This window comes from Odontesthes bonariensis, chromosome 9 (genome assembly GCF_027942865.1).
Source record: "Odontesthes bonariensis isolate fOdoBon6 chromosome 9, fOdoBon6.hap1, whole genome shotgun sequence".
Taxonomy (NCBI): Eukaryota; Metazoa; Chordata; class Actinopteri; order Atheriniformes; family Atherinopsidae; genus Odontesthes; species Odontesthes bonariensis.
This window is the reverse complement of record NC_134514.1, coordinates 34,953,198-34,966,822: the sequence shown is the minus strand read 5'-3', so window position 1 is coordinate 34,966,822 and position 13,625 is coordinate 34,953,198. Positions and strand designations below refer to the sequence as shown.

General features: G+C 40.3%; 1 protein-coding gene across 1 annotated transcript in view; it reads left to right on the top strand.

The window, feature by feature from the left end:
* Positions 1-2,640: 2,640 nt before the first annotated feature.
* Positions 2,641-13,625, top strand: part of pou2af1 (POU class 2 homeobox associating factor 1) — a 30,216-nt gene continuing 19,231 nt past the window's right edge. Inside the window, exon 1 of the mRNA XM_075474504.1 lies at positions 2,641-2,719. Within this exon, the coding sequence (XP_075330619.1) occupies positions 2,704-2,719 (16 nt within the window). The 5' untranslated portion in view covers positions 2,641-2,703. The remainder of the gene's footprint in view (positions 2,720-13,625) is intronic.

The following is a 13,625-nucleotide window of genomic DNA, read 5'->3' as shown; positions in this document are numbered from 1 at the left end:
CAGGAAATCTTTCCTGCCCACAGCCATCAGCATCTATAATAACTCCTTGATTTAATTGAGTTACATCAACATTTAATTTCCCTCTGGGATAAATAAAGTATTTTTGAATTTGAATTTGAATTTGAATTTCCTGTCTATTTTGAATTCTTAGTCAGAAGAAGTTGTTTTTGGCTTATTATCTAAATGCATATGTGTAGATCTATAAAAATATATTTAGTAAACCACTATCACAGATATGTTTCTTTAATCTGATTTGTTTTTTCTCTGAGCTGTCATTGTAAGCTCAAATTGTAACACACGGTAGTGTGACAGAATAAACCTGACAGGGTGAAACATACAAAGACTAAATCCCTGCTTGGAATACACATTTAGCATCTGGTTTTCATGTTCCCTAATCATGTGGTCAGATGTTTAAAGCAATGACACAAAACGTCAAATTCTTGTGGTTTATTGTGGAGAAATGTGTTGCATGGGACACATCTTTCCTCTTCTTTTCTTAATCAAACTAATCTGAGTACTGTAGGAAAGATGTAAGAAGGAGGTTGTGATTCAGTCAAGAGCTCTCGCTGTTTATAGGCAGATAAGTGTAAGTGATTGATGAAATAATCCCTTACACATTGATGAAGGCTGGGCAAAACTTGGAGCTTGCAGTACATGTAGCATAGACCCTGTATAAATGTTTAGTCCCCTCTATGGTTCCACATGGGCTATTCAAAGCCTGTCTTTCCTTATCAAGATCTTCTGATATGCTGCATATTCCCTACAAGCTAAGCTCATTCAGGACTATCATGCCTTAACAGGTCTGGAATACCATCTTTCCTATTTTGGGTGGTTGATCCGGTTTGGATCTATCACTCCCATGTTGGCTCCTCTCGACCAGTGAAAAAACAGATGCAGGTGCAATTTCAAAATCATGTGCAAAGCACATTCTGAACAAGCTCCAACTAAGCGAGTTATTTTCTTTTTACTTCAGTGTCAGGGTTGATAGGTTACCTCATCACATCTAAAGCTCCATGAGGACATTAAAAACAGATTAGCAACAATATATCATATGATATCTGAAATGGACTTTTTGGCATTTTGTTTCATAAACAATTTTAGTAATTTGAGCTTTTTTACCAAATCTTATTCATTTAACAATTAACAAAACTCTTAGCTTTAATTTAAGTGTATTCACATCAAAAGTGAAAGAAGAGTTTATGAATTATAGTTCATCAGTTGGTAGAACACCTATTTTCAGGAGCGGTTTCATACATGTGTGCTACTCATTGTCTCTTTATGTGAGCCAGGATACTACGTCAAAGACTTTCATGTGAAAATCAAGTGTAACCATTTCAAGGTGTTCATGTAGTGTTTTTTTACATTTATATTCCACCTTGGAAGGATTTCATGTATAACAAACCTGAGACATTGGGGCAACTGTCTCAGATTTGTCTTTAATGTGCTGTTGTCTTTTCTTTTTCCCTAAACTGTTTTTGTTCTTGTAGTTTAGAGAGAGTCCGATTTAATCTTGCAACAAACAACGTAGGTAAAGATTCTGCACATTCATCAGCTGTTTCATTTTGTGTTTAATCTACAGACAGCAATGTTTATATAGTTTAAACATCCTGCAGGCCCACCTTTTCAATTTTATGCTTTACCAGGCTGTGAACATGACACACAGTCATGAAACGGGTTCAACAGTTGTTGTGTTGTCCTGTGGTTTAAGGTCATCTGTATCCACAGTTGTATTATATGAGATTGCTGCTGCTTGTGCTTTTTTTGTTTGTTTGTTTGTTTGTTTGTTTGTGTGTTTGTTCTCTGCTTGTCTGCTTACAGGTGCTCCTGGTGCCTCTAAGGCTGGATTCCCCACAAAAGCCGTGAATTGTCTTCAGTTTTGTTTTTACAGGTGTAGCAGCTGGTTGTCTGATTTTTCATTGTTTTTTTTACGTTTGTCTCTTCATATTTCTGTTCCTTTTTTTCCCTTCTTCGCTCTCCCTCTCTCTCTGTCCCCCGGTCTGGTTCGGCACTATCACACTATCACATCATGTTAAGTATTGCAACAAAAATAAATAAATAGAAATAAGGAGTTGATGGGCATCAAGGGGAGCTTTACATTCATAAAGCTTCCCTTGGCATAGCAAATGTGTTTGGCATAAACGGTATTCAGATTACAATTCTGCTGCCATAATGCTGGACAGGACAAGGGGTTAGAAAAAAAAAATAAAAATGAAACGGGTTCAACTTCACCAATATTTGAAACTTTAATTTCTTTTCATAAAACCAATCAACGTTTTTCTTTACTTCTTTACAATTATAATCACAGATTTGCACAGATCGCGGAGAAAAACAAAAATTTTGCCAATTTGTAATGATAAGACGGCTGAGGCAGGAAGTCTGTCATACAACTATATTTGCATCAGCGCCAGTTCAGTTGATTGTCATTTACTTTGTTTGTATTTGAATGTATTCTTGTCATTATCTTTGTTTTTGTCTTCAGTTCTGTTTGTTTTGTCTTTCTTCTTTTAAAATTATTTTCATACTTAGTAGTTCAGAGTCTGAGTAAACTGTATCACCACTGAAACTAAATGTTAGGGGGAGATCTGTGGTTAGGGAATCCCAGGGGAATTGGTAGCAAGCTTCAGGCTGTTATAAAGCACATCAGTCATCCCGCCACTTTGATTTTCTTCGGTTTAACTGTTTGATATTGGCCAGATAAGCAGTATGCACTGGGAGAAATGTAAGTACAATAGACTGTTGATTCAAATTAATGAATTGAATGATTAAATCTGCTTTTTTTTCAGTGGCAAAGAAAAGCAAAATGTTTTTAGAACTACTCGCGAAAATTGGTTTCATGTTGCAGTTTTTCTAGTGTATGTTTCATCTGCTGCTATTGACAGGCAATGGCAGAATATTATGAGCACAACATGAAGTTTTCAGTACAAATGCCCTACAGTAGCATATGCAATTCATTTTAAAAGATTGATTCATTTTTAAAGCATTTAATTGAAATCATGTATTGAATAGAAATCTGCTCAAATACCACAGAACTGATGTAAAACTTTTGTGTTGCTTGCTCTTGTGTTTTTGTCCAATTGTTGGTTTTTTTTTCTCTCTACTTAGCTTTCTGTAAAATAAAAAATACAAGGGTCACACCATAACCCAAATGTCAATTTGTAACTTATTCCATATTACTAGAAAACTTGTTGGTATTTTGGATTTTTTTTAAATACTGCTTAAAGAAGAAAATCAAGAACCATCTTAGGATAGGATCACACTATCTGTTTGCCATTCAGACTCATGAATTCAAATTACTACATGACCACTTCTCATGTAGTTAGCATTTAGTGGTTAGACGCATTCACAGGTTCATGACTACATCTTTTGTTGTTGCGATAATCGGCAGTCAAAGTTAATTTTTTTCCATGATCAAACGCACTTATACATACGTACAGTCACTCACACGAGTTAAACAAAACTGGCCATCATTACTGGTAACAACAGTTAATGACATCTTTTCCTGTTGTTGAACTGAATCAGGACCCGTGCTTTGGCTGTTGTGTACCACACTTGTGGAAAGAGGAAGGTTTTCATTTGAAAGCTGGCTGCGTATTGCTATTGGGCTGTAATCTTGATATGCAAAATGGCAGTAGGCCCCCACCACTGTTGAACGCTGCACATCTGTGGAGCTTCCTCTTTTGGGCTGATTGAGCCCTTTTGCATTTGCCATGGTGATTGTTTTGTCTGTGTGTGCTCATGTGTGATTGTCTCAAGTAGAGAAAGATAAAAGTCAACAACTGTGTCTCAGTTCAGATATGTACTGCCACACTTAACAATATACTTGGACATTTTGATCCTCAACACTGAGCCTCTCTAATATCGTGTCTCAGAATTTTACAATAAAAGAGTAAAGAGAGATGCAAATACAAACTGTGATATCATATCATTTTAAATATATTTCTATACTCTTAAGTTTAAATGGTAGCTGCAGGCACCACTAGTCTCTGTAGACTATTGCCGCTATAAATCATTTGCCATGATAAGCACCAATACCCTGCTTGAAACACACTCCTTTAGTGCTTTGCCAGGAATCCTCCAGACTTCTCTGTGTTTGTTGGCTGTGGGACAACATTACTTTACTCCTGAAACACCAGAAATGATACATTATTATCTATCCAAAGGCATCAAACTACAGAGAGGCAATTCACATCTTGAAAAAGTAAAGCAAATTTTGAAATATGCCCTATTTATGATGTTATCATAAAATATGACAAAATCTGCCATATTAATTGTATAATTCTGATTAATTTAGCTTTCAACACTTCCTTCAATGACCCAAAAACCTAAAAATTGAATACAACTTCATACTAAAAAAAGGCACAAACACAGAAAGAACACAATCTGTTTTGTTAACCAGTGAAAAGAGTTAATATCAAATCTAGTTAGATATGTTAACATTACAGTATGTAAAAATGACAATGATCTAAGAGGGAAAAAAATTATGACATTACATTAGATATTTAAAATCTAACCTTTTGGTTAAATGGATTGTTATGTTTGTATTTGCTTAGAACGAACCATTTATATTTATCATTTTATATCTGCAGCGCCTTTCAGTTGGGAGGAAAGCCATATTACTGTCATAAAGAATATTGCTCTTTATATGATGCAAGATCAACCCCCCAGAAAATAGAAAACATGAAGAGCTCAAGTGAATTTGTGATGGGCACCAGTGCATCTGCTGGACTTGTTTCTTGTAAAGTAGAAATAGATTGAAACTTTAATTGATGCAAATTAAAACCTTGAGACAAGTTGAGAAAGCAAGTGATGTATGAATTATGATTTGATCACCCTAAAGTAAGTTTCTATAACTTTTTGTATTGTTTGAATCTCAGATAGATTTTTTGTGTAAACTATTCATATTTCTAAACTCCTTCCTTTGCTTCCAATTTTGCAATCACAGTTTAGTAACTATAGCAAGTATTTTCCCTCTGTCAGCACACACAGGTAAAAAAGTTAGTAGGAATGAACTAAAGTTATTTATTGCTTTATCACTATGTGGACTTTAAACACTGGCAAATCAGTTGACTTGTTCACCAGGTCAGAGACACTTGAAAAATGACACTCTTTGTAACACATCACAGGCATTGTTATTCTTTAATAGTAAGAGCATTTTATTTGTATATTTATTTGTTTGGCGCTAGAACACCTACTGTGTTCTGTATACTAACTATATCAACACAACTGGTCTCTCAGAGACTTTTGGGAAGTTACACATTGCAAATCTGGCCAATCTTAGTCCATAAAATGTCTTTTTGTTCTTTTTGCACAATCCAAAACTTGGTTAATTAGCATAGGTGATAGGGGATCATTTTATTTATCTGAGTAGATGAAAATATAGCTCAATCACATGGTAATGTAACACATGGTATGTAACACAATAGCATCTATGTCTAGATTTGGTGTGTCCCATAATGCAGTCAACCAGATGTCACTTCTGTTCTGTGACTACCCCTCTTCTGGCTTAAAGGCATGACGATTATGCCTTCAAATTCCTTCTTTTTAAGGTCAGGATAAGAACTTCTTCAGATCAGCATGTGGGAAGAAAAGCATAGAAAAATACAAAGTGATAGTATGAAACTGACTTTGACACAGGACAGTAATTACCTTCGTGTTTTAATTAAAACTTTCTTGAAAAGCTCCAGAGTCCAGAGGACACAGATTTCAAGCTGTCTAGATAACTAGATAGTGTAAATGAGTCTTTCAGCCTATTTATTTCAGGTAGAAATCTGAGTTTTTCTTACACTGCCTCTATGAGATCGAAAACCCACAATTTAGAAACTAACTACAAGATGATAAACCCTCCAACCTTACTGTAAAGTGTCTTTCAAAGAACAGAAGGCTCAGTAGATGGGGAACGGTGTACCCAGTGTCCTTTTTGTGTAAACATTTAATGCATTTCTGCAAAGGGAATCTGCAAAACACATTGGGCCTGATGCAAGAACATTTTCGTATTATTATTCTAAATTTCTCTCACTTTTTTCGTGCGAAGGTCTCGTGCGAACACGCCACGTCAGATTCAACAAACGCTCTTAACTTCGGAAAAAGTGTGTAAACGACCTGCGTAAATGATGAATACCATCTGTGCGTATTTAATTGCACGAGGATAGCAAATTTGCATACTCCAAGCCCAAAAATAATACCATTTAAGGCTACGCTTTCTCTCTCCTGTGCCAGGAAGTGTTGAGTCATGAAAACGGCATCAAGGCACAAAAAGAACAACTTTAGAGGCTCTGAGATTGAAGTTTTGCCTTCAGAGATCCAAAAAGGACAATCTGTCATTTTTAGCAGTGTCAGCAGTGGAATTACGGAACCTGCTAAAGCGAAGAAATTGGAAGTTATTAGGATTGCTATTAATTCTGTGTCACCTGTAGTTTTTAATGTCACCGAAATAAAGAAGAAATGGTTTGATATGAAAATGGCTTTAAAAAAAAAAAACGTCTCGCTATGGGCAGGAGCTCCATGACTGCAACTAAAGCCATGCAATCATCATGATGGCACTTTGATGGGGTGGTCCACGAGGGGGGTCTTCTGGCATGTTGTCTGCCTGGGCTGGTTCAGGTAGTGGGTGACCCTTGTTCATGGCAATATTGTGCAAAACGCAGCATGCCAAAATAATCTGGCATGCCTTCTCTGGGCTGTAGAGCAGTTTGACCCTCGCTGTATCGAGACACACCCACCTGGCCTTCAGCTCAGTGCGCTCCACGACTGGGACACGGGTGCTTTGATGCCTATATGTTTGCAGTCTATTGCTCCAATTATGTTTGGCAGTCCAGCCATGGCATGAAAGTCCCTCTTAATTGGTTCGACAGCGGTGTATGGGAATTTGATGTACCATGGGTGATAAACTGATGAGAGTTTTGATGACCAAGTTGAGCACACAACTCACAGAAGACTGGGACACCCCGACCTGTCTCTAATCTCCCTCTGAAAGGTTCCCGTGGCCAAAACTCCAAGGGTGGTGAGGACCTGGACGTGTGGTGGAATTGGGTTTGATTGGCGTGTTTCTCTCTGAAGTTGTGGCTCCAGCAAGCTGCATATTTGCAGCAGCACAGTCCTTGGCAATATAAATTACGATGTCAGCCATTCGTCTGTCTCCGCAATGATATCTACACGGTCTCGGAACACACGCTCTCTTCCAAGAGCCTGACGCGCTAAGGCATCCAAAAGTAGCAAGTCAGCCGCTGGTTACACTTCCCATTGACCTTGTTATATACAGAGTCAAATTAATGTATAATAATATATAATGTATATATTTATTTAGGATTTCTTCAAAGTAATTAAATATACAATCCATTAGTCAAGCAAACTTGATTTGAATAACAGCGGACTATTTTACGAAACTCCTACGACAGGTCTGGATCACTGTATGGACCGAGCAGTCCCCTGCTTCCGAGCAGTAAACACTGTAACAGGCACGGCTGTCGGCAGGTGGCAGCCTGAAGGGAAAGAAAATAGTCCCAAGCGATTGTGAGGTCTGACTTTCCTGGAGAACGATTTTGTGATGCAAATGTATTACTCTTTTGAACGCATATTGTTTTGAGAAGCAAAACGCTTTATTTTTTAAACCCCAGCCAACTAGCCGGACTACCTTCGTCAACGCCAAAACGAGGCTGGACCTTGGTTCACAGTTTGCAGCAGGGGGTAAGTCAATGTTCATAAATGATATTGCTAGTATGGGATGTCATACAGCTTCATGTCAAAAGAGGCGAACTATCCCTTTAAGAACAAATCTGTTTGTACAAATGGTTGTTGCATGAGGCCCATTGTGAGTAAACCCTCAGCTTGTAATAACAGGAGTTGGAGATAGACGGACACAGCAGTAGGCTTTAGCGCAGGTAATTTTCTTCTGATGTAAGGGTTATCTGCAGTGTTTCCATGGAGGAACGTGATGTTGAGTTTAGTGGTGGTGATGGGGTGTTGTTTAAAGAGCAAATAACTTGAAAAAAAAATTGCAAAAGAATTTTAGTTAAATTACAAGTAACAGAAAAACTAGGTCTCGGACCTTAACTTCAGGGCAACTAGATTACAACTTCATTCATGAAGTACAACTCTGTTTCCAGTGTAGCACCCCACTGCTCTCTCCTCTAGTAACAGGGATGAGAACTTAAACTCACTGGTGGGGTGGCTAGTTGGGTTCGTTAAGTTCTGGTAGATACCACGCAGGTTTACCTATGTTGAGTAGTCTTACTCATCTAATTACCATACACACATTTGAAGTAACATAAATAACTCCAGACAACCAACTAACTGAATATGTTCTTTTAATACGAACTTGGAGAAAATAAATCTTTAGTTAGCAAGGAGTGTACACCAGACTCCAAAATGATCAAACACTTAAATATAAAGCCAGGTCATTAATTCCCATATGAAATGTTTCCCAAATAAAATATAGCCGATAAGGCACTTTTTTCTGTTCAGTCCCTTATGTTTCACTCACTTGAACCTTGTGTTTTCCTCTCACCTCCTCGTGTCAGCCGCAGTTCTCCTTGGATCAGCCGCAGGTTTTTTTTTTCTCGGATCAGCCGCAGTCTTTTTCCTCCGTGCTTTTCGCTATAAAACACGTCTGCAGGTATCCTAACCACCGAGTGCAGGTTTTTCCGTACAGAACACGCACGGAAAAGTCCAGTTCCTTCCCGCACCTCAACCTCTGCACGCATTAGCAGCGGGCTCCATTAGCTTTTACCTTCTTCTTCTCCCGTCTTCTACCTTCTTCTTCCCATCATCCCATTCTTTGTCCTGTTGAGTTCACTTGTCCCTCGTTAACTTAAACTACTTTCATACATCAAAATTCAATACAGTATTTTAACTAATGAGATAATTGGTCAAACAAACATAAACTTATGCAAGTACACAAGTCCCTTCCAGAAAAGCTTCGGCTTTCTGCTTTGTCCATATTTCCATTTCACACCATTACAACAGTAACCACTCTCCGCATTATCACTCGGATAAAACTTACAAAAACAATACAATTTTCTCACTTATATTTTCTTTGTACATAAAACCAACCTTGTAAATATTTTGTAAATATTAAAAGGACTTTAAATGCATGGTTTTTTTAACCAGGGCTACACCAGAATACACAGAATGAGGTGTAAATATTCTTGTGCGAACACATATGCTAAGTTGACAATAGGTGAATGGCGGATGGTGGACTTGAAGGAGAAATGAAGGCTCGTGACACAACATGAAACTCGACTTGAAAGGGTGTTGAGTGTACGAGGCAGTTGAGGAGGAGGCTTTGTTGGTGGAAGTGGGTGAACTCGAGGGAGAAGGAATTTGCGGGTACGCATCGTCAGTAGTGTACCTCTGGGTCATGGGGTGTTTCGGCCTTCAACACTATACACTCTCTCCAGAGGCGGCCAGCTGCAGGGTGATCAGTCCTGAGCTTGCGTCCCAAGCCCAATTAGACATCTCAGGGGACTATGCATGGCAGGGGCGTCCAGTTGCCTGAGTCAGGCCTAGGCTGGCTGACCGCATACCTCCTGCTGCACTACTTGGGGGCCCAACTGTGTTAACTCGTTCCTCTTCAGCCAAAGCCACTGGCTGCTCCTTTCGGCTGCCTCTGATGCGTCTTTGACGGCTGTGCGCAGACTCTGGCCCGTAAGTCCCATGTCCCTCAGAAGTTTTGTGGCAGATTTTCCCACAAAGCCTCTGCACCCAACCTCCACTGGGCGGACTTCAGTATTCCAGCCTTGATGTCGAGCTTCTGCGGCCAACTCGGAATACCGCAGGTGTTTCCGCTCGTATGCCTCCTCTATGGAGTCCTCCCAGGGTACAGTGAGCTCGACCATGTATACCTTCTTTAGGGAGGGTGACCAGAGCACCAGATCAGGCCTCAAGGTGGTAGTGGCGATCTCTGATGGGAAAACCAGCTGTTTGCCAACATCTGCCAGCATCTTCCAGTCGCGTGCTGGGCACAGCTGGCTCCTCTCTGATGGTTTAGAGTTACTTCTGGCAGCTGTTGCCCCTTCACGGACAAAGGCAATTCCCCATGAGGTTTTAGATGTTGGCAGCAGTAGGGAATTGATGCTGGATCGTTTTCCCTCCAGTGTGGAAGCAAGGCTCTTCAAAACTTGGTTGTGGCGCCAAGTGTACCGTCCCTGGGTGAGGCTGGTTTTGCACCCTGTGAGTATGTGTCGGAGGGAGGCTGGCTTGGCGCACAGGACGCACGTAGGGTCTTCACCATACCACTGATGGAGATTAGTTGGAGATGGAAGGACATCGTAGGTGGCTCTGATAGTGAAACTCAATCTCTTCGCATCCATGGCCCATACATCCCTCCAGCTCAACTTCCTCCTTTCGGCTCCTTCCCACCGTGTCCACTGACCCTGCTTGCCAAGGGCGACTGCTTTGGCCCATCTTGCCGCCTCCTCCTGACGCCGCACTTCCTCCACCACCATCTTCCTCCGTGCTGGTGGGGCGGCACTTCTCCAGGCTGGACGGCTAGTTGTTAGTCCAAGGCCTCCTCTTCCTTGCTGAACATTCCCCACAATGTCGACATGTCTGAGAGCTGCTGTTGCCTCTTCCACTGCTCTTGCAGGTGTCCACTTGCGCCCTGTAGCCAAGGTTGGTGCATTTTCCCTAACCACTAGATCTTTGGATTCATTCAAGGTCATTTGCAGTCGTGAACTCTCTTTTTCCACCCCATATATACTGGTAGCTCTTCATAGAAGAACAAACCATGGGAATAAATTATTATTATTTCTTTGCCCAACAACACAACAAATACAATAAGTCCAATTGCTCTGACATGGAAATAAATGCATTGCCTTTGTTCAAGGGTTCAGAAGACTACTCACTGAAACCATTGTAATCCCCCTATATTCCCACCAAAATGGTTCACTCTGGAAGTCACCTCTTTCATAAATTGTGTTGGTGGTTACCACATCCTGTTTGTCAGTCTGGACCTTCAGCCTGTTGCCACCAAGAGTGGTACACACTAGTAAAAAAAGAATACCAATAATTTATTCAAATTAATAAATTCATTTGAATCTGGATGTGCCATATGATGTTACTTCTTTAAGTATTTAAATTATGAATATGCACAACAACAAACATGCACAAAATCAAACAAAGATGGCAAAATTGGCATGCAAACAATGTGGCAAAGGACCACAATGTGGTCCTTTGTTCTGCTAAGCAGACTATCTTGGCAAAAGTTCACATGTGACCTTCAAGTGTCCTCAAGAAAAGTGCATACACCAGATTAGTACACAAAAGATTAATAACTTTAAAAAGCCTGCTTGTTGGAATTAAATAAAAGTCTTCGGTACCTGTGTATTCAGACTGATGTGCAACTTACACGCTCCAGAGGACACGGGTTGCCATCGTGACAGTAGGTCTCTCTCCTCTGTCAGAAGTTATATAAGCAACATTCACAGGGTTAAGGGTATCAGGCTGGTCAGTAACAGGAAGCAAATTTTCAGCAGGAAAAGTAAAAAGTAGCAGTCCTTCTGCTCCCCCCAAAAAAATTATGAATCTTTGATGTTCAGTTAAAGCTGGTAGGATAATTGCTTTCAAAAGAAGAAAATGAATTCAGCATAAACCACAGACAAAGTTCACTAATAACATACTGTTGAATTGTTCCATGCAATAATACACGTGCACAGTGTAGATGTGATTACAGAAAGGAGAATTATTTCTACAGGAGTTCATACCATTTTGTTTAGAGGAATAAATATTACATCGAAAAAATAAATGTATTCATTCTTGCATTCAAATGTATAACGTATGTAATCTCTTGTAATCAAATCTCTCCAAAATGTTACTCTTTGTCATCTTATCTTAGCTTTCTTAACTGGAAAAATCTCAGCTGATAAAACTTATTATTGAAATCATAATAAGTTATCTGCTAAGCAATTGCATTTTCAAACTTAATCCAAATTAAACTATTTCTGTATCATGTTTGTATGTTACCAGGAATATGTTGAGATTACGCAACACTTCAGGCTAACTGAAATTTATGTCAAGGCTTATTAAAGTTACATGGGAATATTTTCTTGCCAAATTACAATAAAAAATATTTGTAGTTTCGGGAGATATTGTCATATTATGGAAGGCCACCAAGCTTCAGGTTTATAGGTTACATCTTAAAGGCCTACAGAAAGCTGACACTACACCCAATATATAATGATAATACATACACAGAGGAACAATAATGATCATTGGACTCTACACCAAAACATTTCATAAACGCATGAAATTTGCGATTTTGAATTTGCCGCTAGGAAACCTTCCTGGAATTCCAGACTGGGGGCGGGGCTTCCGTGTGACGTCACAAGTGCCATGGTTTTTCCTGGCTGCCTTAGTGTTGCCAATTTAGCTAGATTTAGCGACTTTTGGCCATCTCTGGTGACAAAAAAAAAATAATCTAGCGACTTTCGGGCTCAATCTGGCTGAATCTAGCGACAATTCAACTTGTTTTGTGAGTGACAAATCAGTTGCCCCGCGACACCATACAAGCCGAGACAGAAGCACTGCAAGACGGTGGCAACCCGGCATTTCCTGTCAAAACCGCAGTTTCAAGCTAGCTACAACGAGGGTAGGTTCACTTCCTGTTTTCAAAACAACAGCACGTAATGGCTTTCCCTATGATAAAAGGCAACGGGTGTATTATTTTGTCAAAATAACCGGAAGTGCGTTGCTCACTGCGGCTAGCTTTAGCAGCGCCGAATTCGTCGGAACAAAATGGTAAACAGCCGGTATTTTGTCAGGTTTTCAACACGTTGGGGATCTAAACGATTACTTTCTTGCCTGAAAATGTTTCAAATGTTGCGGGGACAGAGGAAGCAGAGAGACCTGCGGTCGGAACTTGTGTCTGTGCCTCCCTGTCCGCCTGCCTCCTCTCTGGTGAAATCAGCTGGAGCCATCCCGCCGTGTTCAGCTCCCTGCAGTGCGGACACTCAGGGGGAATCCACCTGGCGGAGAGCGGACACACCGCGGGATGGTTGCCCTGAAATCAGCCAGCAGAGCGATCATCAAGAGCCCCGACGTGGTCATGATCGCTCTGCCGGCTGATTTCCACTCTCCACCTGGCGGAGAGTGTGTTCGCTCTCCGCCAGGTGGATTGCTGTCCGACCGCAGGTCTCTCTGCTTCCTCTGCCCCCGGTGGTGTGAGCTGCTGGTGCTGAGGACAACACACGCACTTCGTACATCTACTCGCAATAAAAACTGCACTGAACCCAACGTTTTATATTTCCAAGCGACGTCCCGCGGCACACATCGAAATTTGCCGTGAAGAAGCTGTCCAGGTCTGGCAAACTGCTGGCTTCGCTACTAGAACTACTGGGGGTTGTTCCAGCAGCTGGCACTCGCGACGTCACGCACCTGTCGTTCCAGTTTGCCAAATTCGAGTCAAATGTGGTGATAGTTTATTGGGCCTAATCAGGACTATCCAGGGGCCTAAAATTATTTTAAAATCATAAAAAAATTCCATGGTATATAAGGAATCGATCTGCTATTTCAGTTTTGTGCAAAAAAAAAAATCACCTTTCTGTAGGACTTTAAAGATTCTATTTCTTCACTAACTTACGTGTTGAAACACAGTATTTTGCTAATGTTATATCTTAAAATATCCTAAAGTT